The 25,830-nt window shown below is 37.3% G+C and overlaps 1 protein-coding gene across 1 annotated transcript in view; it reads right to left on the bottom strand.

Annotated features, from left to right (window-relative positions):
* The window catches only part of MCF2 (MCF.2 cell line derived transforming sequence), a gene marked incomplete at its 3' end in the record, with an annotated part of 137,546 nt that overhangs the window by 37,931 nt on the left and 73,785 nt on the right, over positions 1 to 25,830 (bottom strand). The window contains exons 11-20 of the mRNA XM_079764605.1: positions 17,432 to 17,623; positions 15,955 to 16,146; positions 14,652 to 14,823; positions 10,064 to 10,101; positions 6,776 to 6,864; positions 5,209 to 5,275; positions 4,388 to 4,503; positions 4,214 to 4,283; positions 1,501 to 1,593; positions 423 to 515 (exon numbers count right to left, since the gene is read on the bottom strand). Coding sequence (XP_079620731.1) covers positions 423 to 515; positions 1,501 to 1,593; positions 4,214 to 4,283; positions 4,388 to 4,503; positions 5,209 to 5,275; positions 6,776 to 6,864; positions 10,064 to 10,101; positions 14,652 to 14,823; positions 15,955 to 16,146; positions 17,432 to 17,623 — 1,122 coding nt within the window. The remainder of the gene's footprint in view (positions 1 to 422; positions 516 to 1,500; positions 1,594 to 4,213; positions 4,284 to 4,387; positions 4,504 to 5,208; positions 5,276 to 6,775; positions 6,865 to 10,063; positions 10,102 to 14,651; positions 14,824 to 15,954; positions 16,147 to 17,431; positions 17,624 to 25,830) is intronic.

Below are 25,830 nucleotides of genomic sequence, written 5' to 3'. Positions count from 1 at the left end.
GCATACCCCCTACTGGGGATGTGCCCACAACCAAGGTACAAGCCCTTGACTGGAATCGAACCTGGGACCCTTCAGTCCATAGGCCGACACTCTATCCACTGAGCCAAACCAGTCAGGGCTGCTTAGTTCTTCTTAACAACAGTGAAAGTTCTGTAGTAAATGTTATAAATGTCAATGTAACATGTATGTACAATTAAATAGCTAAAGAGACACCAGATATTCTCAACTTTACATCTATGCTTCCAGCACTTGCATAGCCAGTGAGCCAAAGGAACACACTGAGTTGATCCTACTGTTAAACCTAGCCTTCCTAGTCATTGAGTATACCTATTTCTAGTGTTTTCTAGTCTTCTAATCCCTTTTCATGACTTTCGCACATCTGACCCAAAGTAAAGAAAGAAACAAATGCTTAATATACTTACCTTCAACAGTAACTGATATTTAGTGAGTCGTTGTACTGGTTTGAGTAAATAGGAATCCAGACCAAGTCTGTGTTTTAATTTTCTTTGACATTCCTGTGATTAAAATATAATTATCAATAAATTTAAATGAAGACATAGTCCTGTGAAAATGCCAAGTGTTCATTGACTAGACCCAATGATGGCAGGTTTCTTACATCACAAGGAAAATTGATGTTACATGTGGTATGACCATTAGAGGCAGTATATTTGAAAAAACTACAGTAAACATTATTTCAAGGATTTGTAAGGTAGAAAATCCAAAATTTCAAAGAATAAATATTTATATATAAATTACCATTGATGTGGAATGTTCAAAAGGTAAGAAAGCAACAAATGACCATAGATGAACATTACTAAAATGTTCTTCAAAATATCCAAGAAAAATAACAGAAGGTTCAGCTCCACAGGCCAAGGCCCAGAAAAGAAATGTTATACTGAATATAAATCAGATTGGGCATGAGAAGAGGTTTTTTAATATCACAAGAAAAATACAGCCCTCATTAACTGGTTCTATATTCCCTGCCACTATAAATATAAGGGTCATAACTTTGGGTCCTGGGAACATTGTAGGTTCTATAATAAGGCCAAGGTGGGGGCTGTGGAGGATGAAATGTGTGTATAGGAAGTGCAGAATACAATATAAGTGGAAGAGGTTATACCTATGTAAGATTCAGGACCCCCAACTGGATATGGATAAAACCCAATATATAATCTAATTCAAACCATTATCAATCCTAACCCATGTTGGGAAGCAGCAACATAAGCATGATATTGAAGATTTAGAGTTAAATACCAAAAGAAGTAGCAAAAAGTGGTTGCCTTTGGGGAGCAGCATAAATGTGGTTGTGTGCATGTGTATGTGTGTGTATATGTGTGTATTTTGGGGAGGGTAAAATTGCTTTTTAATCAATATATGTATATGCTGATTAAAGTACTTAAAGTAGTTTAATTTACTTAAAGTAGAAAATGAATTTATAAATAAAAAATATCCCAGTATCTTTCAGAAAGAATATATCCAAAACCTGAATAATTACTATACCTGGAAAAATGCGCATTCTGAATACTTCTTCCAAATTGCCTCTGATCTGGGTTTATTCTGACAATATTTTGCATACATCTGAAAATCAGTTTTCTGTGATAAAAGCAAGCTCAAATGTATTACCAATTATGAACATGTACTTTTCTTATAAAGAAAGTATGAGCAAATGAGGTACCATCTCACACCTGTCAGAATGGCTATCATCAACAAATCAACGAATGACAATTGCTGGTGAGGATGCAGAGAAAAAGGAACCCTCATGCACTGCTGGTGGGAATGCAGACTGGTGCAGCCACCGTGGAGAACAGTATGGAGTTTCCTCAAAAAAAATAAAAATGGAACTTCCATTTGACCCAGTGATCCCACTTCTAGGAATATATCCCAAGAAACCAGAAACACCAATCAGAAAGGATATATGCACCCCTATGTTCATAGCAGCACAATTCACCATAGCTAAGATTTGGAAACAGCCTAGATGCCCATCAGCAGATGAGTGGATTAGAAAACTGTGGTACATCTACACAATGGAATACTATGCTGCTGTAAAAAGGAAGGAATGCCTACCATTTGCAACAGCATGGATGGAGCTGGAGAGCATTATGCTTAAGTGAAATAAGTCAGTCAGAGAAAGATAAATATCACATGATCTCACTCATTTGCGGATTATAATGAACAACTTAAACTGATGAACAACAGATCCAGAGACAGAGAAGCATCGATCAGACCATCAAACCTCAGAGGGAAGGTAGGGGAGGGTGGGGGTAAGGGGGAGAGATCAACCAAAAGACTAGTATGCATGCATATAAGCATAACCAATGGACAGAGACAGCAAGGGGGTGAGGGCATGTACAGGAGTGGGGTGGGGGGGCAATGAGGGGATATGGACACATATGTAATACCTTAATCAATAAAAAAAAAAGTATGAGCAAGAGTGAGTGTGGCTAAGCATTATAGGGAATGTGGCCTAAAGTGCTGCCACACTGGCAGCTGGTCAGGAACCCTCTTTATAGTCCAAGAACAGCATGTCCATCAGAACAGATAGACACATAATTATCCAAGTAATTTCACAGCTTCTACTTACCAAGTTTGAGAGTTAGAGGGAGAAAAGCCTTCTCTGAATGAACTATAAAAGCAAACTCATATTTTCACAACTGTGAGCTAATAGGTTACCAAGAAATATGCTCTTCCTATGGTGTTAGTCACTCGATTGCCTGGTGAGTGAATTTGTAGCTAACTTCCAAGGTCCTTGATTTATCATTGAGACATATTATTGTACCATGACCCATTCGACATCTGCCCATGCTATATTCTCTCTCCCTGGAACCATCTTTATTTGAGCCTTATCTAATGGGATGCCTCTTACTCACTCTTTAACATTCATCTCATGAGTCATTTCTTCTATAAAGCCATTATTTATATCTCCGGTCTATGTAAGATTCACTTCTCCTTGGCCCCTATAGAATCATTTGTCTATCTCCAACATAGCACAACTCACACTGTACACAATGGGTTCCCTATTTTTCTCTGTGAATAGTCTTGGGCTTGGTACCCACATAGCCTAGCATAGTGGTTGATGCATAGTATGTTCTCAGTAGATGGCTGTTAAATAAATAAACATATCAAAAGGCATGTATTAAACTACCACTGGTTACCAAGGACTCTGCTAACCTTATGAAAGATACTAGTACAAAGATATATAGGCTATGGACCCTTCCTCAAAAAGTTTTCCATCAAGTGGAGAAAGAATTCATGAATATATGTAAAGATGCATAGTAAATGTAAAATCCCCAATGAATACCTTGGTCATTAAGTCTGACAGGAGTCCAAAGGAAAGAGATACTGCTGCTGCTTAGGGGAAAATATGGGCATAGTTTAAATGTGTTTCAATTTAGGATATGTTGAGAAAGGTAATAACACAAATTTCTTTCTTAACCTTATTATTTTCTCAGTCCATAAATACTTTCTCAGATATATATTAGGAAGCTTTCAATAATCTCCCCTATACAATTGACTCTCAAATTAAGACAGAACTGATATTTCAGGAACAGGAAGAACTAGGTAAGCAGAGAACATTCTGAGAGGAAACTCTAATGGAGGAGAGTATGATTACAAAACTTGAGAAGTCCACTGCATTAAGTATACTCTTGGGACATGGAGAAATGAGCTTCCCTGAATGATCTCATAGAATAAACAAAACAAAACAAAACAAAACAAAACAAACAACAACAACAAAAAAAATAGCTCTCTGTGTTGCAAAGTTCCTGTGATAGATGCCTTGGGTCTGAAAGCCAGACTACATTTGATTCTACTAAGACTTCACATGTATTAGAGGGGAATACCAAGGCATCTCAGGCTAAAAATTAACCAAGCCAAGAATGGTTGTGCTAAGATGATTCCCAACTCTCACATCTTCATAGCTTGGATGGTCCTTGAACTCCTGGGATCACCCAGGGGTCAGTGGACACAAGCTGAGCTATTGAAGCATTTGCTAGCACAGAACACAATGGCCATTTGCATGCTCTCGATATCCTATTGCACCAGGTTCTGTAACAAAACCTGGTTTACCATTAAATACTTGCTTGAGTGATGTCTCCTCTAAAAATATAAAGACATAAAGAACAATACCTACCTTTTCTCTAAATCTGTTCTTATAAAATTAGCTGCTATTTTGGTGGTCCATATTTATATATATTTAAATAATAATTGAACTAACCCTTTCCAGGAAACAAAGTCCGACTCTTTCTGGAGCATCAATGCAATTTTCCAGACTGCTCATGAAAAGGCTATGAAAATTTCAGAGAGAAAAAAATGTTTATGGAAAATAAATTGGTCAATAACCCTTTAAATAATATCATGAAATATAAAATTCAATTCAGCAATTACATACTTGCTATGGAATTCATATATTTCTGCCATATTTCCAAAGAGAACATCCTTTTTATTTCTCAGGAGAGGTGGCATAAGATCAAACATCTCTGGATTATCCATCTCTGCTTTATAGCCCTACCCAAAATAAATACATTTATTCAGTTAAAAAAATATTCACATTAACAGTTGATTGGCCCACCAAAGGTGTATGTACAACAAAATGTATAGGGGATTAGTGGGTGAAGCTGCTTGTAATTTTAACATTAAATTTCTATTTCCCAAAACTATACATTATCATTATTTTTTAGAAAGTAGGACAAGGAAGTGAAGATTTCCTACTCAATGGGTAAAATAAAATGATAACTCATTGGCCTTCAGGGTACTTTATAGTATAGGAAACAAAATAGAAACCAAGTATGAAAAATTATATTAAAGGTCGTTAACTTCTACTTAAGCTAGCAATAAGTGTTTAGGTTTTTTCAGACCAAATTCACACTATGACATTTGTATGAAATGAATGTTTTTCTCCCAGTTTTAGATCTTTACATCACACTCTCTAAATAGTACCATGGAAATAATATGAACAATCTGCTGTATCACTAAGAGAACAACTTCTCTCCTCTATAATACATTCTGAATCCAAAATTCTTACTCCTGAGGGAGAACCTGAATACCCATATCTGACAAACATGCAGTCTCAAACCATAGCAGAAATACCTACTGCTGTCACGTGACAATCAAGGAAACATACATGAAGAGAAGACTGCCCTAACACTTCCTAACAGATGTAGCAGGGGAGTATTCAGGAAAAGATGGGAAAATACAATTTGACTCCCTTACCAACAAAACAGTAAACAGCTCACGAACATAAATCTTCTCGGTCTGTATCAACTCATTTAGGACATGGCTAAAATGAAAAGATCATATTTATCAATTATTTTATTGTTTTAGAATTGTAATACAATATTTCAATTATCATTATAAATTGTCTAATGTAAAAATTATTAATATACAGGAACTACCAATAGTTTTGGTTTTATTATAAAAATGTAAAATTGATTCTATGGTTTCTAGAATAAGTACCACCACAAGATTTACCACAAGATTCTAAAATATATTTAAAAGAATGGGGAACAGCACTCAGGACTTATTTTTAAATGAAAAATAACACCTTTATTTCTAACTGACTAAGTTTAAGAATCAATTTACTAAAATCTTACAAATTCTATTCCCAAAAATCTGGGAAATACTTTTGGGGAGGGGGGCAACACAGTTTCTTAGTTGTAGTTCCCTCTCTATCTCCCTCTCCCTCTAAAAGAAATATTCGAATTTTAGGCATAATTTTTCCGTTTTCCCAGTAATGTTCTGATATTTTCCAAGACATTAAGTGGGTTTATTATACTGGGTTTCCCAAATATAAATCATACTTAAGTTTCTGTAGTAATTTTGATTACCAGCTCTTTATAATAAAACTAGAGGCCCAATGCACAAAATTCGTGCAAGAGTAGGCTTTCCTTGCCCTGGCTGCCGGCACTGGCTTCCCTCTAACCCCCAGCAGGCACCTGGGACCCAGGCTTGCCTCGCAGCCCCAGCTTCTTCTGGAAGGTCATTCAGAAGGACGTCTGGTCTAATTAGCATATTATGCTTTTATTATTATTGATACATTTTCCTTCCAAAGCAATTTCCAATTGACATTGTATTTAAAATGTTTCCTCACTCCCCACTATAAGTAATCCTTTTAATTTAACTTCTATCTTTAGCCTCTTTTTTTATTTTTTACCTTTTAATCATTAACCTTTAAAAATCTTTAATACACACACATACACACACAGGGTGGAGCAAAGGTAGGTTTATAGTTGTTAATATGGAAAATAATACATTCAATAAATAATAATATAAGCATAAACTCTGTGTTTTGTGTACTCACAACTATAAACCTACTTTTGCCCCACCTTGTATGTATCTACATACACCTTGCTCTAAAATACTGGCTACTTACAACTCTATGATATAAAATTTAAAAGGTGAATATATTCATCTCTGGAATGTTAACAGAATACTATCAAAGTGAATAAAACAGTGATTATTAACTTGTACAAAATAACATTGTATATATACATAATCCTTTGTAGTTTTTGGAACACTGTCCCATTCACTCTGACTTCATTTACAAAAGAGGAGACTAATATTCTGTAAAGGTCTAGTAAATTTTTAAGTCACATAAACAGAGCATATGTTGACCAGGTCTAAATGCAAGACTTTTGATATTTCATCTAGTGTTCTTTTCATCAAATCCTGTATAATCCCATACTGTGAACTCTAAATCCCAAACATGTTCGCCTTGGACACTGAATCAGTGACTCCTACGAGTAGATGTATATATGTCTGTTAATAAATTAAAAAATACTTCTTTAAAACATCCAAGGTATTGTTATTGTTCAAACTGGAGGATGGACCAGAACTTCTCTTCTCTAGACACTCATGCACCACTTCAATCTGAAATGATGAAAATAAGTTAAATTAGCATCTAAGTAGGCATAGTTCTTCTTCAAAAAAATCTAGCTCAAATTAAGTTTTCTCTAGGTCCAAACTGTGTAGATAAATTGAAAAATAACCCTATGATTATTTATTCTTTCAGATATAACTCTGTATGTACTATTACAAAAAACATTTGAGTTGCCTAAGAGGGCAGATTTAAGATAATAATTAGAATTTGCTTTATATATTAAGTAATGTTTCATTTATTTGGCACTTTGGGGAAATGATGTTATTTCATAAAAAGCTTATTGTGCAAATAACTAAAGTTTATTCATTGAAGAACCAAAATGGCTTGTCAACCTTAATTTGTTTTAATTTTTTTTTTAGAGAAAAGAAGGGAGGGGGAAAGGGAGGGGAGGGGATGAAAGGAGGGAGGAAGGAAGGGAGTGAGGGTGGGGGAGAGGGAGAGGAGAGAGAGAGAGAGAGAGAGAGAGAGAGAGAGAGAGAGAGAGAGAGATCCACTTCCTCCTGCATGCCCCCTACTGGGAGTAGGAAACCAGGCAGGTGCCCTCACTGGGAATTGAGCTGGCAACCCTTGGAGCATGGGAGGACACCCCACCAACTGAGCCACACCAGACAGGGCTCAACCTTAATGACTTTTTATGGAAACCTTTCTAGGAAATATTACATGAATCCTTGAATTCTTTAACCCAGGATACAGAACATCATTGATCCTTTTCCTATTCACTCAGTGGCATCAATCATGAACATAAATGATACTAGAGGCCCAGTGCATGATTCAATCATGCACGTGTAGGCTGTCTGTCCGCTGGTCGGGACCCGGTGTGGCCGGCAGCTCCGAAGTCCCTGGGCCCCTAGGGCGAGGCGGGGCGGAGGCATGGTCCTCCTGCAGCAGGAGCCCAGGTTGGGGTCTTGCCTTTGCCTCCCGCCCAGGAATGCTGGGGCCGCCGACACCTCCTCTGCGGACACCGGGACACCCCCGCGCGCTCCTGCGGCCCAACTGCCACCAGACTCCTCCCCTGGGAGCCGCGCCGCCCACCCACCCGCACCGCCTCCAAACCTCCAAAACGCCGGCTCGCTTTCCCCAGAGGCCCGTCTGTGCTGCAGCACAGCCATGGCGCAGACGCTGAGCTCGTGTCTCCGCTGGCAACGCGAGCTCAGCGTCCTGCCGGCCCAATCACCACCCCAGCCACCCCGAGTCCCGCCCCCTGTGTCTCCCGCTGGCCCAATCGTGGGCATAGCGGAGTGATGGTAATTTGCATATTACCATTTTATTAGGTATGATGATAAAATCTAATGATACACTCTAGGACTAGTAAGATGTGCAGAAATGTCTATTGTTTCTTGAAATGACTGTTGCGTGTTCATCTGTCTCTGCTCTCTGCCACATGTCAGTTGTTGCTACAAGTGACCTCCCTGATCCTAAACTGCTAACTTATTTGCAGACTCTATGGGACTTGGACTGCCTTACTGAATCAACTGCATGAGATTTATCACAAAATTAGCATTTTGCTCTTCAGAAGCATCTGAAGTACATTCCAGGGATCCTGGCTGTATTGAACAGCTGAGATGAGCAAAAACCCTAACCTCCAAGTAAGTGTAGCATTACTTTGTAACAACTGGAACCTCAAACCAAGTACAAGATCTATCAGCTAAAATGTATTTCCATAGAATATGACATACTTATTACAAATACAGGTGGAAAGGAACAAACACTTATTGACTATTATATATATATTGTGCAGGCACAGTCCTAGGTCCATAACACACATCATCAAATCCTCACAGCAATTTAGCATGCTATGGCATACTTATCCCCATTTTACAGATGGGAAAACTGAGGCTCAGAGAAGTTCAGCAACAGGGCCAAGGTTCATACCTTGTAAGTAATGAAACAGAGTCAAGCCCATGGTCTGTCACCCTTATCATGTTCCCTCTTTAAGAGTGTGCTTTGATTTATGTCTGCTCAATGTACCAACTATTATCATTTTAATGCTATAATTAGGATTGAAAATACTGCACACTCCACTTATCAGATAGGTATGCATTATTTACTTTTAAGCAATTTCTGAAATACAAATTTTTAAAGTTCTGAAACATAAATAACTACTTTTGAATATACAAAGATTGTGCAAATTGACTTGAAGTGGAAGAATGTGTGCATTTTGGAACCTAGTTCACTAGCCATAAATCTCACCAAGAAAATGTACAGAGCCACAGCCTCCTATTTTCCCCTGCAAATGAATAAATACACATAGTGGAATGTGAAGGTAGTTATAAGTTAAAACTAGAACCGAAAGACATGGATGACGATGAAATTTGGCATTCAACCTGTTTCCTTCCTGAAACCAGAAGTTGTGTCTGTATAACATGATAACCAGGCATGGTATGTAGGTTATTCACTAGCCTGCTGATAATTGTATAAAAGCCTTAGAACACTACCATACACCACATATTTTTCAAAGTACTTCACAAATATTAGAATATTTTATCTCTACTAACTCCATAATGAGGGTATCCTATTATTATCCCCATTTTACAGATAAGAAAACTGAGTTCCAAGAACTTACCCAAGGTTATACAGCCAAGTGATGCAGGTGGGATTAAAAGCCAGGCAGTCTAGCTCTATAATCTGTATCACTATAACAAACAGCCTCTTGGCAATATATTCTTGTCTTTATTTACCATCAAGAACACACAAAGAAAATATAGGGCATTGCAATTATGATCAGGCTACTCTCTGCAAATACCAGAATATCATGGATAACTGAGAAGGACTTATGTATTTATCAAGAAATTAATAGATGTCTTTTTCAGCCCAAAGTATGGTCCATTAGAACCTGCTTCTTACTTGCAGAACTGGAATTACTTATGAAAGAAATCCCCTTTTATAAAAATGTACATCACTTATTTATGTTTATTGAAATGGGGTGTGGGGAAAGAGATGCTGGGACATATATGAAATATTCTACAAAAATTATTCTGCATTTGACCCAAGATTTGAGAAACTACTCATTCATCTGGGGATATGCCAGGACTGCAATTATACACAATGCAGCATCAGCTTTTCCTTTTAGATTAAACAGGATTTCAAAAGTACCATGGTTGAAAAGATTAAAAATATGGTTTTAAGACCTTATACCTATTCTGGAACTACAGTAATAAAGCCAACTTTGAATTAATTAATGATATTTACTTTTAAGTTGCTCTGATTTTGTTTCCAAGTCTTCTTCCCTGGGAGAGAAATGTGAAAATATTTCAAACCAGAGTGAAAATCAACACTTACATGCATGTTTATTAAACAGAAAGTAATATTAAAATGTGTTTATATCAGTATTTTTTAAATCACACTATTCAAAATACTTGAATGTCTAAACTTAGCTATATGATCTCAACTTCTTATTAAGTATACTTTTGCCATGTATCAATCCATTTTCTCCTTTATGAAACATTCACTTGATTACCAAGCAAGCATGAAGCTGAGTGGTAGTACACATAAATTATTTGTAGATGTGGTGTTCATCTTGACACATAAGCATTTACTCAGATTGTAGCTCATTGATTAACTGGGTCACAAAGTTTTGAGAAAAATCTAAACTTAACTAATTACAGCATTTATTTGGCACTTACAAGATGCCCACATTCTTGTAAGCCCTACACAGGCAGTTTCTTTTTCAACCCTCAAATCACCTTAAGAGATAAGTACTACTTCTATCCCCATTTTAAAGATACGTAAGTAAGGTTACTATCTTGTGCAAAAAAGCAGAGGTGGTATTCAAATCTAAATTGTCTACTATCAGAATCTGTGTTTCTAACCACTATATAAAACAACATGTCTGAAGCATGTTAAGGTGCTAAAATGAAAACAAACCAAAAAACAACTTCATCAAAATTCCAAGCTTTAATCTTTCTGTTCTTCCTGTTTAATCTTTCTTTTTCGTTCTGTTTAATCATTCTCTTCTGTTTAAAAAGGGTGAGCCCCTATATTGTTATGCAAGGAGTCCAGATGTTCCGACAAAGCCCAGTGCCTGGTCCACTCAAAGACTAGGTCATTTAAGCTCCTAATTCTCAGAGCTGCTGAAAAGGCTGCCACCCACACAGGCTTTGTAGATCTCTCTTCTCCATGGAAGGAACATACTTTATGTCTTTTCCTCCTCAGCAGGAGCCATTGCAAGGAACATTCAGGGAAAGGTTATTATGCTGTTACATTCTCTAAATTTTATACTTCACTTTCATTTATTTAAAAATACATTATATGTTTTTAGGTTTACATAATCATATATATATAAATTAGACTTACTGGCAATTACTATATAAAATCAATTTCTCAATAAATACTGATGCCCATCACTTTAAAGACACTTGATATAGAGATCTGAACTTATTTACAAACGTAAGTTAGGGATCTTCACTAACTAGCTGTACTAATTAATTCTTGTCAAATACATGAAGAGATGAAAAAGGAGTATTTACAAAAGAAATGCACTTTTTTCTGAAAAGCAATGTAGATGAATTCATTCTTTTAACAATCTAAATATGTATAAACCTTATTGAGTGCCTATACTATATGCTAAGCTCCATATTTGGTACTAGGGATACAAACATAAATTGCACAAAGACCCTGTCCTTATAGAGCTTACAGTCTATCAAGAGAAACACAAAACAGGAAATAACACTAAAGGTGAGACAAAATAACCAGGGACTTGTTATCGCATAGCTTGACTATCCAACTGAACTGGGAAAAGGGGAGGAGAGGCAGGAAGGAAAATATTACCTAAAGGAGGTAATCTACAGTAGGAAAATTAATGGAGGAGTAGGAGCTAGCAAAGAGAAAAGAGAGAGGGAAGGGAACACTGTTCCTGAGAGAGAATAGTATATGTGAAGTCCAAAGGCAAAATAACTAGGGGAATTTGAGAAGGGAAAATGGGCAGTGAGGGAGACTCCTATAGTTGTCAAAGTAATCGATGATATTAACTTGGATTAGGGAAGTGGCAGTGAGTGATAGCAATGGGAATGGAAATAAGGGAGGTTTTTTGACCGATTAGAGGTGGGGCATGAGTGAGAAGGGGAAGCCAAGGGCCCAGGAATCATGGTGTTATTCACTGAGATGAGGAAAATAGGAAGAGCAGGTTTTGCAAGAGAGAAGCAATCACTTTGGGGTATGCTGAGTCTGAGTTGTCTATAGGAAATTCGAGGAGGCAAATTGTAAATGCAGGTTTGAAGATTAGGAGAAAGATCTAGACTAGAGTTACAGATTTAGGAACTCAAACCACATTTTACCCCTCACAGACAATGTTCTTCCATAACTTCCCTCTGTATTAAATGTTAATTCAACAAATATGTGTTACATTCTGCTAGGTGCCAGGAGGCAACTGTGCTAGGTACAGGATTCTATTTGATTCAAATTAATAAAAATAAACGCAAAGAGCAAAAAACAGTTTGACTTATTTTATGAAAAATCAGCACTTATGCTTTGATTCAATCCAAACTTATATATCTGGCTTAGTAATTAAACGTCTTGAAGAATTATTTGGAACTGATTGTTATAATCCCCATTACTCACAGAGGAATAGGGTAAAATGAATGATGTTTGTAGCATACATAAATAATGCTTTGATTTAATTTATAAACCATGATTTATGATTAATAAAATCATTTATCTAACCATGTCAGTAAGCTGCCTTCTTCCTCATAAATGCACTAGACAGTCTTAAATTGCAGCAAATTCAAGCTACTCCCAACAAATAATTTTATTGTGGATGACACAAGAGTCTATAAAATGAAAATAAAGCTTGATTTATTTTAATAGTGCAACTGTTTTCCTTGTTTTCTACTTATGAGTGGTCATTTGATGAAAGCACATAATCTACTTTTTTATATAGTCATTTTCCAAGACTAAGTTTAATACTGACAGAATAATGGACAGTTATTATGAAAAAATAAAGTTAATTGTAGGCAGAATGCAAAACTGAATGCTGATCCTTTTAAATGGTTTTAAATGCCAAACTGGTTTTTCACATACACAAATTCAGAACATGTACTGATGAAAATAAAGATGGGTACCTTTCAAAAAAAATTTACATGCCCTAGCCGGTTTGGCTCAGTGGATAGAGCGTCAGCCTGCGGACTCAAGGGTCCCAGGTTCAATTCCAGTCAAGGGCATGTACCTTGGTTGCGGGCACATCCCCAGTAGGGGGTGTGCAGGAGGCAGCTGATTGATGTTTCTCTCTCATTGATGTTTCTAACTCTCTCTCCCTCTCCCTTCCTCTCTGTAAAAAATCAATAAAATATTTTTTAAAATTTACATGCTTGAAAGTATCCAACTCCCACTGCAGAAAGAAAGTGTAACACCATTAAATAAGAATATCAGAAATTAATGAAACAACAAAAAGCAATATGCACTTTAGTGATTAAGGCAGTGAGTGGGATTTAGACAGTCTATTCAGAACCCTGTTTCTCAACCCAAGGTGTGCCACTTCTGGAACCCCTTTCAAGCAGTTGAACTTTTAGAAGACTATAAAGAAAGAAGCCTTAGTCAGATAGTCTTGTTTATTGAGTACTTCTTATGTTCTACATTTTTTTTCCACAAGAACCCTTTGAAGTCAGTAGGTGTCAATGTACCTATTTTACAGACAAGAAAACTGAGGTTAAAAGAGGTTAAGGGAACTGTCCAAGGTCACATAGACACTAAATGAATGCAGGAATCTGAGATCTTAGGGATATCAACCTGTTCTATTTTTATTCTCAGTTATTGGTTTTTAGCCCCTTATTGTTTTTTTTTCTTTTTACTTTTCCCCATATTATCATAGTCAATATTACTTATTTATGGGATTATTCATAGTTTTATTTGTGAGTATATTTTTATGTTTATTAACTATATAACTTTGATCATCTTAGCCTAGTTACTTGTTTTCCTCATCTCTTTTTAATATGATCCATGCTGGGGCTGGGCTAGATTTTTAAACTCATTATGCCTGGCTCAAGCTTTCTCTGAATTTCAAAGTAGTTATCATACATTAATAAAGTTGCTGATTCTCTTAGATAAGAGAGACTGAATTTAGTCCTACATTCACCCATTCAACTTACTTAAGGCCCCAAAGCCAAATCACTCTCCCCCTCAAGAGGCCCCAGAGGCTGCTCAAGGGAAACCTTGGAGCAATACAGTCATCTTATTTCCAGAGTAGTTCAACAACATAATGAGGATAATTATTTTATCGCATAGAATGTAGAAAGGAAAATGGATATTACATGATTGAAATAGGTCAACAAAGATTAAAACCAGAAAATGGACTCTCTGACAGGCAAAATTATTCTATTTACTTGCATTTATGTACAACAGGCAAGCCATTCTATTATCCAAGCCATTTACTTACTAGAAGCTTATAAGAACCAAGTTATTGTTTATTGAGGTATAAAGTGCGTATGCGTGAGTACATGCAGGCACACATGTGTACCAGTTTCATATGCCTTTCTTCTTCCACCTGTTGAAGAAAAGGGTGAATTTGATGCTGGTATAAATGTTCACACTCATTGCAAGTCTGGACTATTCAGTACAGATCTGCAACATCCTGTACTATATTATATCACCACTGTGGAACTATTGTATGATAGTGTCAATTACAACTCCTGCCTCGTGCAATATAATTAAACATGATCAAAGATGTTTAAATAAAATTTCAATTTATCAGGATTGAAGAACGAATTCAGTATTTACATTAAGAGTAACAAAGTAAATAAAAGCAATAAAATAAAAAAAATAAAAGAGGGAATTTAAGATTCTTTACCAGGTGTAGGTGAAAAAAAGGGTGCTTTAGGTATGATCACTTTGTTGGAAGCAGGTACCACAAACTGGATTGGCCTCACATGCTCATATTTCAGTTTCTTGAAACCAGCTTGTTGGTTCTCAAATACAGTTTGAATGCTTTCAAGCTTGAGTTGTACAGTCTGAATTTGAATCTACAGGTTGTATAAGAATTTTATGAAATGGGATGATTACAAATACTATCAGATTTCTCAGATTCAAACAGTCCAAAAATTAATGTAGAGTTTAAAATATAACTAGAAGGAATTTAGGAGAGTAATGGAGACAGATTAATGTATTATCGCCACACGGTTATAAAAGAAAAATTCATCAAGCAGTCATGAAATAGGTCACTACATAAAGTGATTTACCCTTCATAAACAAGAAGGGATATTGCCTGGAAAAGAAGGCATATTTAGCATCAGAATGCCACCAAGTTAAGCACTGTCACAGTAGTTTGTTATGTTTCTTTTAGTTCTCCATGTTGTAAAAGGCTCCTCAGAGCCATTATAAAGAATATCTCCTTCTGACCTTCCTAGACGATTTGACACAGCAAGCTTCGTGGAATCCAGAGAATGACTCAGTTATTGCCACAGCCATGTTTCTGTTTTTCTGGGGCATTTCCTAAGATCTGCCGCTAAACACAGATTTAAATACTGTTCCAATCTTCGCGTCAATTAGACATTTTAGCAGCAAATAGTATCACAAATAAACTTATCTACAATGTGAAAACAGTGCTTCATGACATCTCCAATGGGGTGGTACTGAACAAACCTAAAGCTCTCCACCCTACCAACAGCAACTTCCGCCTGCTCCCCACCCCCACCAAGAAGACCCAGATCCTTTCTTTAAACCTTCCTTCTAAAACTGAGTAGAAGTGATATCTGTATCCACAGAGCATCTGTTGTTGGTTACTGCAGCACAAAAAAAAAGATGTTTGCCATAGGGTGATCTTGACATTGGCCCAATATTTGCCAATGACAGCTTTGGTCTTTCTCCAAGGATGCACAAGAAAATGTATGTGAGAGCTTGTAGTATGTGAAAAGAGTTTAAAAATAATGGAGTCAGAGCTCAAAAAGGAAATTACTCTTAATTAAATAGCAAGAATAAGCCTTTGGGTTTTTTGAAGCTTAACAGTGACACTGATATCACCTCTAATCCTTAAGAGCACTGTGTAATTGCAATTTGATATAAAGTTAGCTGTGAAGTAATAAAACTCTTACAATACTAAACCTACGGTAATTATAGTTTTTAAAAATGTGTTTACTTATAAAGAAGCCTCTTATCTTGAGTTCAGGGGATAAAAGTACATCAAATTCATACTGTAGGGTTTTAGTATTAAAGTTTATAAAGGGCAGAGCCATTTCAAGAAAATGTTCAATATCTTGGAAGGCTTTCTGAGCATTTTCTTTAGACTGAAACTTATCTATTTCCTGATTAGCTAGAAGACATTCTCCTCCATCACAGCACTGAAGAGGCTGGTGAGCACACTACACACACACACACACACACACACACACACACACAAACACATACACACACACACACACACACACACACACACACACACACACACACACCATAACTATGAGTAAATGACAACATATATGTTTGTCCCTTAAAACAGTGTTTATCAGTTTATCAGTCCTGGCTTCTGTCAATCAGGGTGGGTTAGTTTCAGAGCTATTAAAAAATAAAGATATCTGGGTTGGGTCTCCAGAAACTCTGATTCAGTAGCTCAGGGCCATAAGCCAGGTATTTATATGTTTACAGAGCTCCACGGGTATCTCTGATGCACAACCAAACCTGGGAAGCACTGCACTCATTTCATAACAATGAAATCATTCTGCAGCAGAAGCTTGACCATTCTATCAATACTAATATTTGAGCTGAATGCTATTTTATGAAAATCAATAACTGAAATATGAAACTCCTAGCAAAATATAAAGTATAATATGAAACCATAATGATTGCTTAGGACAAGGATAAAAGTTTCCTTGCCAGAGAAGATGTGCAGATTACAATGTTTATGTTTCAGCCCTGGCTGGTTTGGCTCAGTCGATAGAGTGTCGGCCTGCACACTAAAAGGTCCCAGGTTCCATTCCAGTCAAGGGCACATGCCCAGGTTGCAGGCTCAATCCCCAGTGGGAGGCGTGCAGGAGGCAGCCGATCAATGATTCTCTCTCATTGATGTTTCTATCTCTCTCTCTCCTTCCTCTCCTTTCCTCTCTGAAATCAATAAAATATATTTTTTAAATGCTCATGTTCAGATATGATGCCTGTAAATGATAGCCCTATTTTACATTCCACTGCCAGGACCAGATCTTCTCTTCACTGCTTACCCATGAATGGGGTCAGACGCTCAAGCAATGGAGGAATATTTTCCAGTCACTGTTTAATTTTTTACTGCTATAACTATGAAATGTGAAAAGAGTTTCAGGTTTTATCAAAATGCCCCCAAAGGTTTTTTAAAGTGTTCTGTCTGCAAACTATCACTAGAGTAGAGGTTTCAGAAATGTACCCAAAATAGAAAGAAGCCATCACAACCACAATCTCAATATTCAGAACAGAGGCCAAAATTCTTATAATACTAACCTGCTATGAATTCTGCAGAGTTAATATGGATTAAATAAGCATAGTCAAACTCAGACCTCTTGCAAATTCCAAAGCTATACCAGACCCTGACCATATAACCTCTGAGAAGGACCTAGGAAAAAATATTTATCTCCCTTTTCAGAAATGCATCATGCCACATGACACTACCTGCTGTAGACGTTTATGCATTTTGAAGGTCCAGCTGAGCTGTATCCATTTGTTTTGTGTCTCATTAACCAAAATATCAGAAAGATAATGTAGCTCTGTGCACCTCTGGCAGATCAAATCAAGTGCATAATGGTGATTTGATGCAAGTCTGTGCCCATGTAAAATCACAAACTGGACCTTTGCTAACAAATCCTGATTTTAAGAAAGAAGTAAAACAATAACTGCATGATCTCTGTTCAAAGAGGGGGGCAATAATTAAGAAGCAGATTGATTGAGCAAGGAGATGTTTTGCCAAAAATATGATTTGATATACTTTTCAAGGCTGCAAAAAAAAAGCTGTTACAGTAATTAGCTATAGCAGTTGATATCAGAAGCTCACGCATTTCTCGTGACATAAAAAGAAAATTATCCAGCCTCCCAGAATAGGAATGAGATTTGCTTCGTGAAGGGTTGTACAGATTTAGAACAGAACCCCATATATCAAATGAAGTACACAACAGCCAAAGAAAGCTAATTGATTTCACACATCCTAGCCTTGGAAATCCACCTGACACCTTTACAGACCTGAAGTGAACCTGTCACAGGGTTTGCATGTCAAAAGGGATCTTAAAGGCCTTGCCTCCACATCAACTGCTGACTCACCCCCACCATAGTGACTGAAACATAATAGGAGTTCAGGAAATGTTTGTCGACGTAAAATAAAGAAACCTGAAACCCCTATGAAGAAGTGCTAGCCTATCTAGTTAGTGGGCAAACCGGGGTCAAAATAGAATTCCAGTGTTGCAAGATGAGAAAGGTCTAGAGATCTGTTGCACAACAATGTGAATACATTAAACACTACTTAACTGTACACTTAAGATGGTTAAAATATTAAATTTTGCCCTGACCGGTTTGGCTCAGTTGATAGAGCGTCGGCCTGCAGACTCAAGGGTCCCAGGTTCGATTTCGGTCAAGGGCATGTACCTTGGTTGGGGGCATATCCCCAGTAGGAGATGTGCAGGAGGCAGCTGATGGATATTTCTCTCTCATCGATGTTTCTAGCTCTCTATCCCTCTCCCTTCTTCTCTGTAAAAAAATCAATAAAATATATTTTAAAATATTAAATTTTGTTATGTCTTTCATCACAATTAAAACTGAAAACTATTAAAAAAAACTAACAATAAAACCAAAGGCCCCTAGTATCTAACCCAGTTTGCCTTCTTTTTCTACTCTACCATAGGGATCTGTAAATTGCCCCACAATCACAAAGATCTACAAGCACAGTTCCAGAACTGGTCATCACAACTGCTACCTCTCAATTTTTGTTTCTTGGTGCCGGTGGTTCACCCATAAAACTATTTGTTTAATGAAAACCCACCTTAAAAACCATGGCCTTGCCCTCTCATACAAAACAGGAGAGCAGGAGGACTGGAAGGCAGACTGCAAGATAGTGTGTGAGTGAGAAAACAAATGGAGAGTGTGTGGTCGCACGGGGAGTGTTTGTTGGTGAGTTGAGGGACAGCTATACGCCAGTAGACTGTGGGGGACTGCTGGACGGGATTCCCCTGACCAGGCAGACCCCACAGCTGCAGGGTTTGCTCCTGGAACGACCACCTCGGACACAGAGACCATGCCATCTTGAAGGGGAAAGTGGATGTTATCGGAAGCCTGAAAAGCCCGGGGAATCTACAACTACGGCAACCACGGAACAGCTGAGAACCCGAGAACACCGGTCCCCAAGTGGCGCCAGCACGTGAATTCAGAGGAGCTCTGCACCCCCTCATGGAAAGGCAGATTTCGCCTGGGATAAGGTGAGGTCTGTGGCCCCGGAAGGAGAGAGAAACACGCATGCAAGAGCTGGAGGACCTGAGAAAGTCTGTGCCTAGAAAAATCCATGGCTGTTGGGGCTGGCGTGATCCGTGAATGTGGAAGGGGTCTACAGAGCTGCTAACAGAAGGAAACTCTAAAAAGCAACCCATTTTTATCTGGGCATAAAAGGACAGCCTAAAAATTTTAAAAGTGTGCCGGCTGCTTAAACCCAAGGGGAAAAAAGACTGCACAGACTTGTGCGCAGCACCGGAGTTTGCACACTTACTCTGGCTCTTTTTATTTTATTTTATTATTATGTATTTTTCCTCGTTAAATCCTTGCTTCTAATTACTAAGCCCAATACATAGGATCACCCAATTGGGGACACTCTAAGACACTGCAGGGGAAAGTTGTTTTTCTGAAACCTGGGGATCAGAACGGGGAATAACCATCAGAAAATCAGCTCTGAGGCAACCTCCCCCAAACCAATATTAAGTGCCACAGGGAAAACAAAACCTAAACACTAGCTAGAAAGGACCTATAGACCCGGAGGTCAATCCAGAAACACTGCCACCCGGGGTTGAATCACAAATTGACTCTTGTGTAAACACAAAAAAAGGAATACAAGAAATTAAGACACACTGCCTGCTTAAAAATCAGGACTGGCTTACAACACTGAGGAGCAGTGGAACGCAGGGAACTTGAATACTGTCCTGACGAAGAAACAGGTGTGCCAAAAAGAATAGTAGAGGAAGTGAATGACCTTCACTACTACACATTTTTTATTTTTACTTTTCATCTTTTACTTAAGAAACTAATTTTTTTCTTTTTTCCTCACTTGATTTTATCATTTTAATTATTACATTTTTATTTTCAATCAGTATTATTACTACTATTATTTTACGGGGTTTTTTTAAGTGTCATTTTATTTTCTCTTTATTTTATTTTGGGATTAGTGTTTTACATTCTATTTTCATCTTTCCTTTAGCATCATTTTACTCTATCTCAACTTTATCTTTATGCCATCAATCTCTTCCTCACTTTTCCCCTTTTGTTGCCCTGCTCCCCTTACCCTGTTCCTGCTTTAGATTTTCCCTATTCCTTCTTTTTACCCCCTGTTAAAATTTCACCCAACTTATATATCTAATTTCCAATCCCTTGCTCCAATTCCATACATACCTCTCGCTTCTCTTTCTTCACTATCCAATTTTTTTTCTCTCTGTCCTTTTGTTGTTGTTTGCTTGATTGTTGATTATATTGTTTTTTTATGCTTGTGAGATTGTTTCGCTTTTTCTTTTTGTTTTATTGTTTTGTTTTTTGCTGCTGTTTTCCCACGCCTCACTTGATATTAGTTGTTGTTTGTAGTTTGCATTCATATTCAGGTACTGGTTGCTGGCATGTGTGTGGAGATTAGTGGCTGTTCTACTGGAGTTTTCTCCCCATACATAGTTATTTCCCCTCTTCTTTCTTATTCTCTCTTTTTTCTCTCTTACTTTTTTTTCCTTTTCTGAATTTCATTTTTGCACTCTTTTTTTTTTTCTCTTCTCACTTTTCTCCTATCCTCTAATTTGCTTTTCTCTGGTGGTCACCTTTATTAGGGGTTATTAATATCATGAATACATTTGTGTTCAGTGCCTTGTGCATTCTACCTTGTTGTGTTGTATTTTGTGCCTTTAAATCAATGCAGGAGAGAGAGCACTACATAACCAGACACCCGGAGAAGAGAGATCATGGGAAGACAAATAAACAGCCTGCATGTGAAAGAAAAGCAGGCATCACCAGAAAAGGAAGTAAACGAAATGGAGGCAAGCAAACTGTCAGAGAAAGAATTCAGAGAAATGGTCATAAGGTGGATGAAAAGAATGGAAGACAAATTCGACAATATGAGTAAGAACCAAGAGGAAATAAAGAAGAACCAGGAAGAAATGAAAAATGACATCGCTGCTGTAAAGAACTCAATAGAAAGCATCAAGAGTAGACTAGAAAAAGGAGAGGACTGCATCAGTGAGCGAGAAGAGAAGTTAGGACAAAATAACCAAGTAGAGCAGCTTATAGAAAAAAAAATTAAAAAGCAGGAGGAGAGCCTAAGGGAACTTTGGGACAACACGAAACAAAAGACCATCCGAATAATAAGAATTCCAGAAGAAGAGGAAACTGAGCAAGGAATAGAAAACCTGTATGAAGAAATAATGACAGAAAACTTCCATGATATAGGAAAGAAAAAGCACACAAATCCAAGAAGCTCACAAAGTCCCAAGCAAAATGAACCCCAAATGACCGATGTCAAGGCACATTATAATTAAATTGGCAAACACCAATGACAAAGTAAGAATCTTAAAAGCGGCCAGAGAGAGACAAAAAGTTATCTACAAAGGATCCCCCATCAGACTAGTGACTGATTTCTCCACAGAAACACATCAGGTCAAAAGGGAATGGAATGAAATATATGAAGTCCTGCAAAGGAAGGGTCTGAATTGAAGAATACTCTACCAAGCAAGGCTATCAATCAAAATTGAAGGTGAAATCAGGAGCTTCACAGACAAAAAAAGGACTAAGAGAGTTTATTACCACCAAACCAGCAATGCAAGGAATGCTAAAGGGTCTGCTGTAAAAAAAAGAAATAGGAAGCAAAGAAGGAACACAGGGGTAAAGAATAACAATGGCAACAAACAAGTACCTATCAATAATAACTTTAAATGTAAATGTATTAAATGCCCCAATCAAAAGACATAGGGTAACGGATTGGATAAGAAAACATGACCCATATATCTGCTGTCTACAAGAAACCCACCTCAGGAAAAAAGACGCACACAGAATGAGGGTGAAGGGATGGAAAAAGGTTTTCGGGGGAATGGAAATGAAAAAAAAAGCTGGGGTAGCAATATTTATATCTGAAAAATTAGATCTCAAAGTGAAGGACATAACAAGAGATAAGGAAGGCCACTTCATAATACTAAAGGGAGCAATCCAACAAGAAGAAATAACTCTGGTAAACATATACGCACCCAATACAGGAGCACCCAAATACATTAAAAAAAAAACAACTGGAGGATATCAAGGGAGAGATTGACAGCAATACAATCATAGTAGGAGACTTTAGTACCCCATTAACACTATTGGACAAATCCTATAAACAAAAAATCAACAAAGAAACATCAATCCTAAATGACTCACTAGACCAGATGGAATTAATTGACATCTTCAGAACATTTCACCACAAAGCCACAGAATATACATTCTTCTCAAGTGCACATGGGTCATTTTCAAAGATAGACCATATATTGGGTCACAGGCAAAGTCTCTTAAAATTCAAGAAGATAGAAATCATATCAAGCATCTTCTCAGACCACAGTGGCATAACACTTGAATTCAACTACAATAAAAACAATCCAAAAAAATCAGACACACGGAGACTAAATAGCATGCTATTAAACAATGACTGAGTTACCAGAGAGATCAAAGAAGAAATAAAAAACCACATGGCAACAAACGACAATGAAAACACAACAATCCAAAATCTATGGGACAAAGCGAAAGCAGTCTTGAGAGGGAAGTTCATAGCTCTACAAGTCTACTGCAAAAACAAACAATGGTAACAAATTACCTAACCCTAAAACTCAAAGAGTAAAAAGGGGGCAACAAGAAAAGCCCAGTGTAAGCAGAAGGAAGGAAATAATAAAGTTCAAAGTGGAGGTCAAGGACATAGAGACCAAAAAAACAATCCAAAGATCAACAAAACCAAGAGCTGGTTCTTTGAAAGGATAAACAAGATTGATGAACCTCTAGCAAGGCTCACCAAGAAGCAAAGAGAGAGGACCCAAATAAACAAAATCAGAAATGAAAGAGGAGAAATAACAACAGACCCCACCAAAATACAAAGGATTGTTAAAAAATACTATGAACAACTCTATTCCAACAAACTGGCCAATCTGGAGAAAATGGACATATTCCTAGAAAAATACAACCTTCCAAAACTCAATCAGGAAGAATCTAAACAGCTCAACAGGCCAGTAACTATGGAAGAAATTGAAGCAGTCATCAAAAAGCTTCCAACAAACAAAAGCCCAGGGCCAGACAGCTTCACAGGAGAGTTTTACCAAACGTTCAAGGAAGAACTAAAACCTATCCTCCGCAGAGTATTCCAAAAAAATTCAAGAGGAAGGAACACTTCCAAGTTCATTCTGTGAAGCCAGCACCACCCTAATACCAAAACCAGATAAAGACAACACAATGAAAGAGAATTACAGGCCAATATCCCTCATGAACACAGATGCCAAAATCCTCAACAAAATTCTAGCAAATCGGATCCAGCAGTACATCAGAAAGATCATACACCATGACCAAGTAGGATTTATCCCAGGAATGCAAGTATGGTACAATATCCACAAATCAATAAACGTGATACATCACATAAACAAATTGAGAGATAAAAATCACATAGTCATATCAATTGATGCAGAAAAAGCATTTGACAAAATCCAACACCCATTTTTGATAAAAACTCTCAGCAAGCTGGGAATAGAAGGATCAAACCTCAACATAATAAAAGCTATATATGATAAACCCACAGCAAACATCATACTCAATGAACAAAAACTAAAAACATTTCCCCTGAGAACAGGAACAAGACAGGGATGCCCACTCTCACCACTCCTATTTGACCTAGTACTGGAAGTATTAGCCATTGCAATTAGACAAGAAGAAGAAATAAAAGGCATCCAAATTGGAAAGGAACAAGTAAAGCTGTCTTTATTTGCAGACGACATGATATTGTACATAAAAAATCCGAAAGACTCCGTCAAAAAACTAGTAGACTTAATAAATGAATTCGGCAATGTAGCAGGATACAAAATTAACGCCAAGAAATCTATGGCCTTTCTATACACCAATTGTGACCTTACAGACAGAGAGACTAAAAAGGCAATCCCATTTACCATCACACCAAAAAAATTAAGATACCTAGGAATAAACTTAACTAAGGAGGTAAAAGACCTATACGCGGAAAACTACAGGACACTGAAAAAAGAGATAGAGGAAGACGTAAACAGATGGAAGAACATACCATGTTCATGGATTGGTAGAATCAACATCATTAAAATGTCCATACTACCCAAAGCAATCTATAGATTCAATGCACTCCCCATTAAAATACCAACGGCATATTTCACAGACCTTGAAAGAACTCTCCAAAAATTCATCTGGAATAAAAAACGACCCCAAATAGCCACAGAAATCCTGAGAAAGAAGAATAAAGTAGGTGGGATCTCAATACCAGATTTCAAGCTGTATTACAAAGCCACTATTCTCAAAACAGCCTGGTACTGGCACAAGAGCAGACATATAGATCAATGGAATAGAATAGAGAATCCAGATATTGACCCAAACCACTATGCTCAATTAATATTTGACAAAGGAGGCATGAACATACAATGGAATAAAGACAGTCTCTTCAATAAATGGTGTTGGGAAAATTGGACAGATACATGCAAAAAAATGAAACTAGATCAGCAACTTACACCATATACAAAAATAAACTCAAAATGGATACAGGACTTAAACATAAGATGGGAAACCATAAAAATACTAGAGGAATCCACAGGCAGCAAAATCTCAGACATATGCCAAAAGAACTTCTTCACCGATACTGCCCCCAGGACAATGGAAGCTAAAGAGAAAATAAACAAATGGGACTACATCAAAATAAAAAGCTTATGCACAGCAAAAGAAACTATCAACAAAACAACAAGAAAGCCCACTGCATGGGAGAACATATTTGCAAATGGTATCACTGATAAAGGTTTAATCTCCAAAATCTACAGGGAACTTATACAACTTAATAAAAGGAAGATAAATGATCCAATAAAAAAGTGGGCAACACACCTAAACAGATACTTTTCGAAAGAAGACAGAAAGAAAGCCAAGAGACATATGAAAACATACTCAATGTCACTAATTATCCGACAGATGCAAATCAAAACGACAATGCGGTATCATCTCACACTTGTCAGAATGGCAATCATCAACAAATGACAAGTGCTGGCGAGGATGTGTAGGAAAAGAAACCCTCGTGCACTGCTGGTAGGAATGCAGTCTGGTGCAGCCACTGTGGAGAACAGTATGGAGTTTCCTCAAAAAACTAAAAATGGAACTCCCATTTGACCCAGTAATACCACTTCTAGGAATATATCCCAAGAAACTAGAAACACCAATCAGAAAGGATATATGCACCCCTATATTCATAGCAGCACAATTCACCATAGCTAAGATTTGGAAATAGCCTAAGTGCCCATCAGCAGATGAGTGGATTATAAAACTATGGTACATCTACACAATGAAATACTACACTGCTATAAAAACGAATGAATTCTTACCATTTGCAGCAGCATGGATGGACCTGGAGAGCATTATGTTAAGTGAATTAAGCCAGGCAATGAAAGAAAAATACCACATGATCTCACTCACTCAGGAAAATAAAGAACATTATAACCTGATGAACAAAAAGATAGATACAGAGGCAGTAAAGCACTGAACTGTCAAATTACAGCGTGAAGGCTGGGGAGTGTTAGGGAGGGGGGGAAAGAGATCAACCAAAGGACTTGTATGCATGCATA

Source organism: Cnephaeus nilssonii, assembly GCF_951640355.1.
Source record: "Cnephaeus nilssonii genome assembly, chromosome: X".
Taxonomy (NCBI): Eukaryota; Metazoa; Chordata; class Mammalia; order Chiroptera; family Vespertilionidae; genus Cnephaeus; species Cnephaeus nilssonii.
The sequence above is the reverse complement of the archived record's forward strand: the minus strand, read 5'-3'. Positions and strand labels throughout refer to the sequence as shown.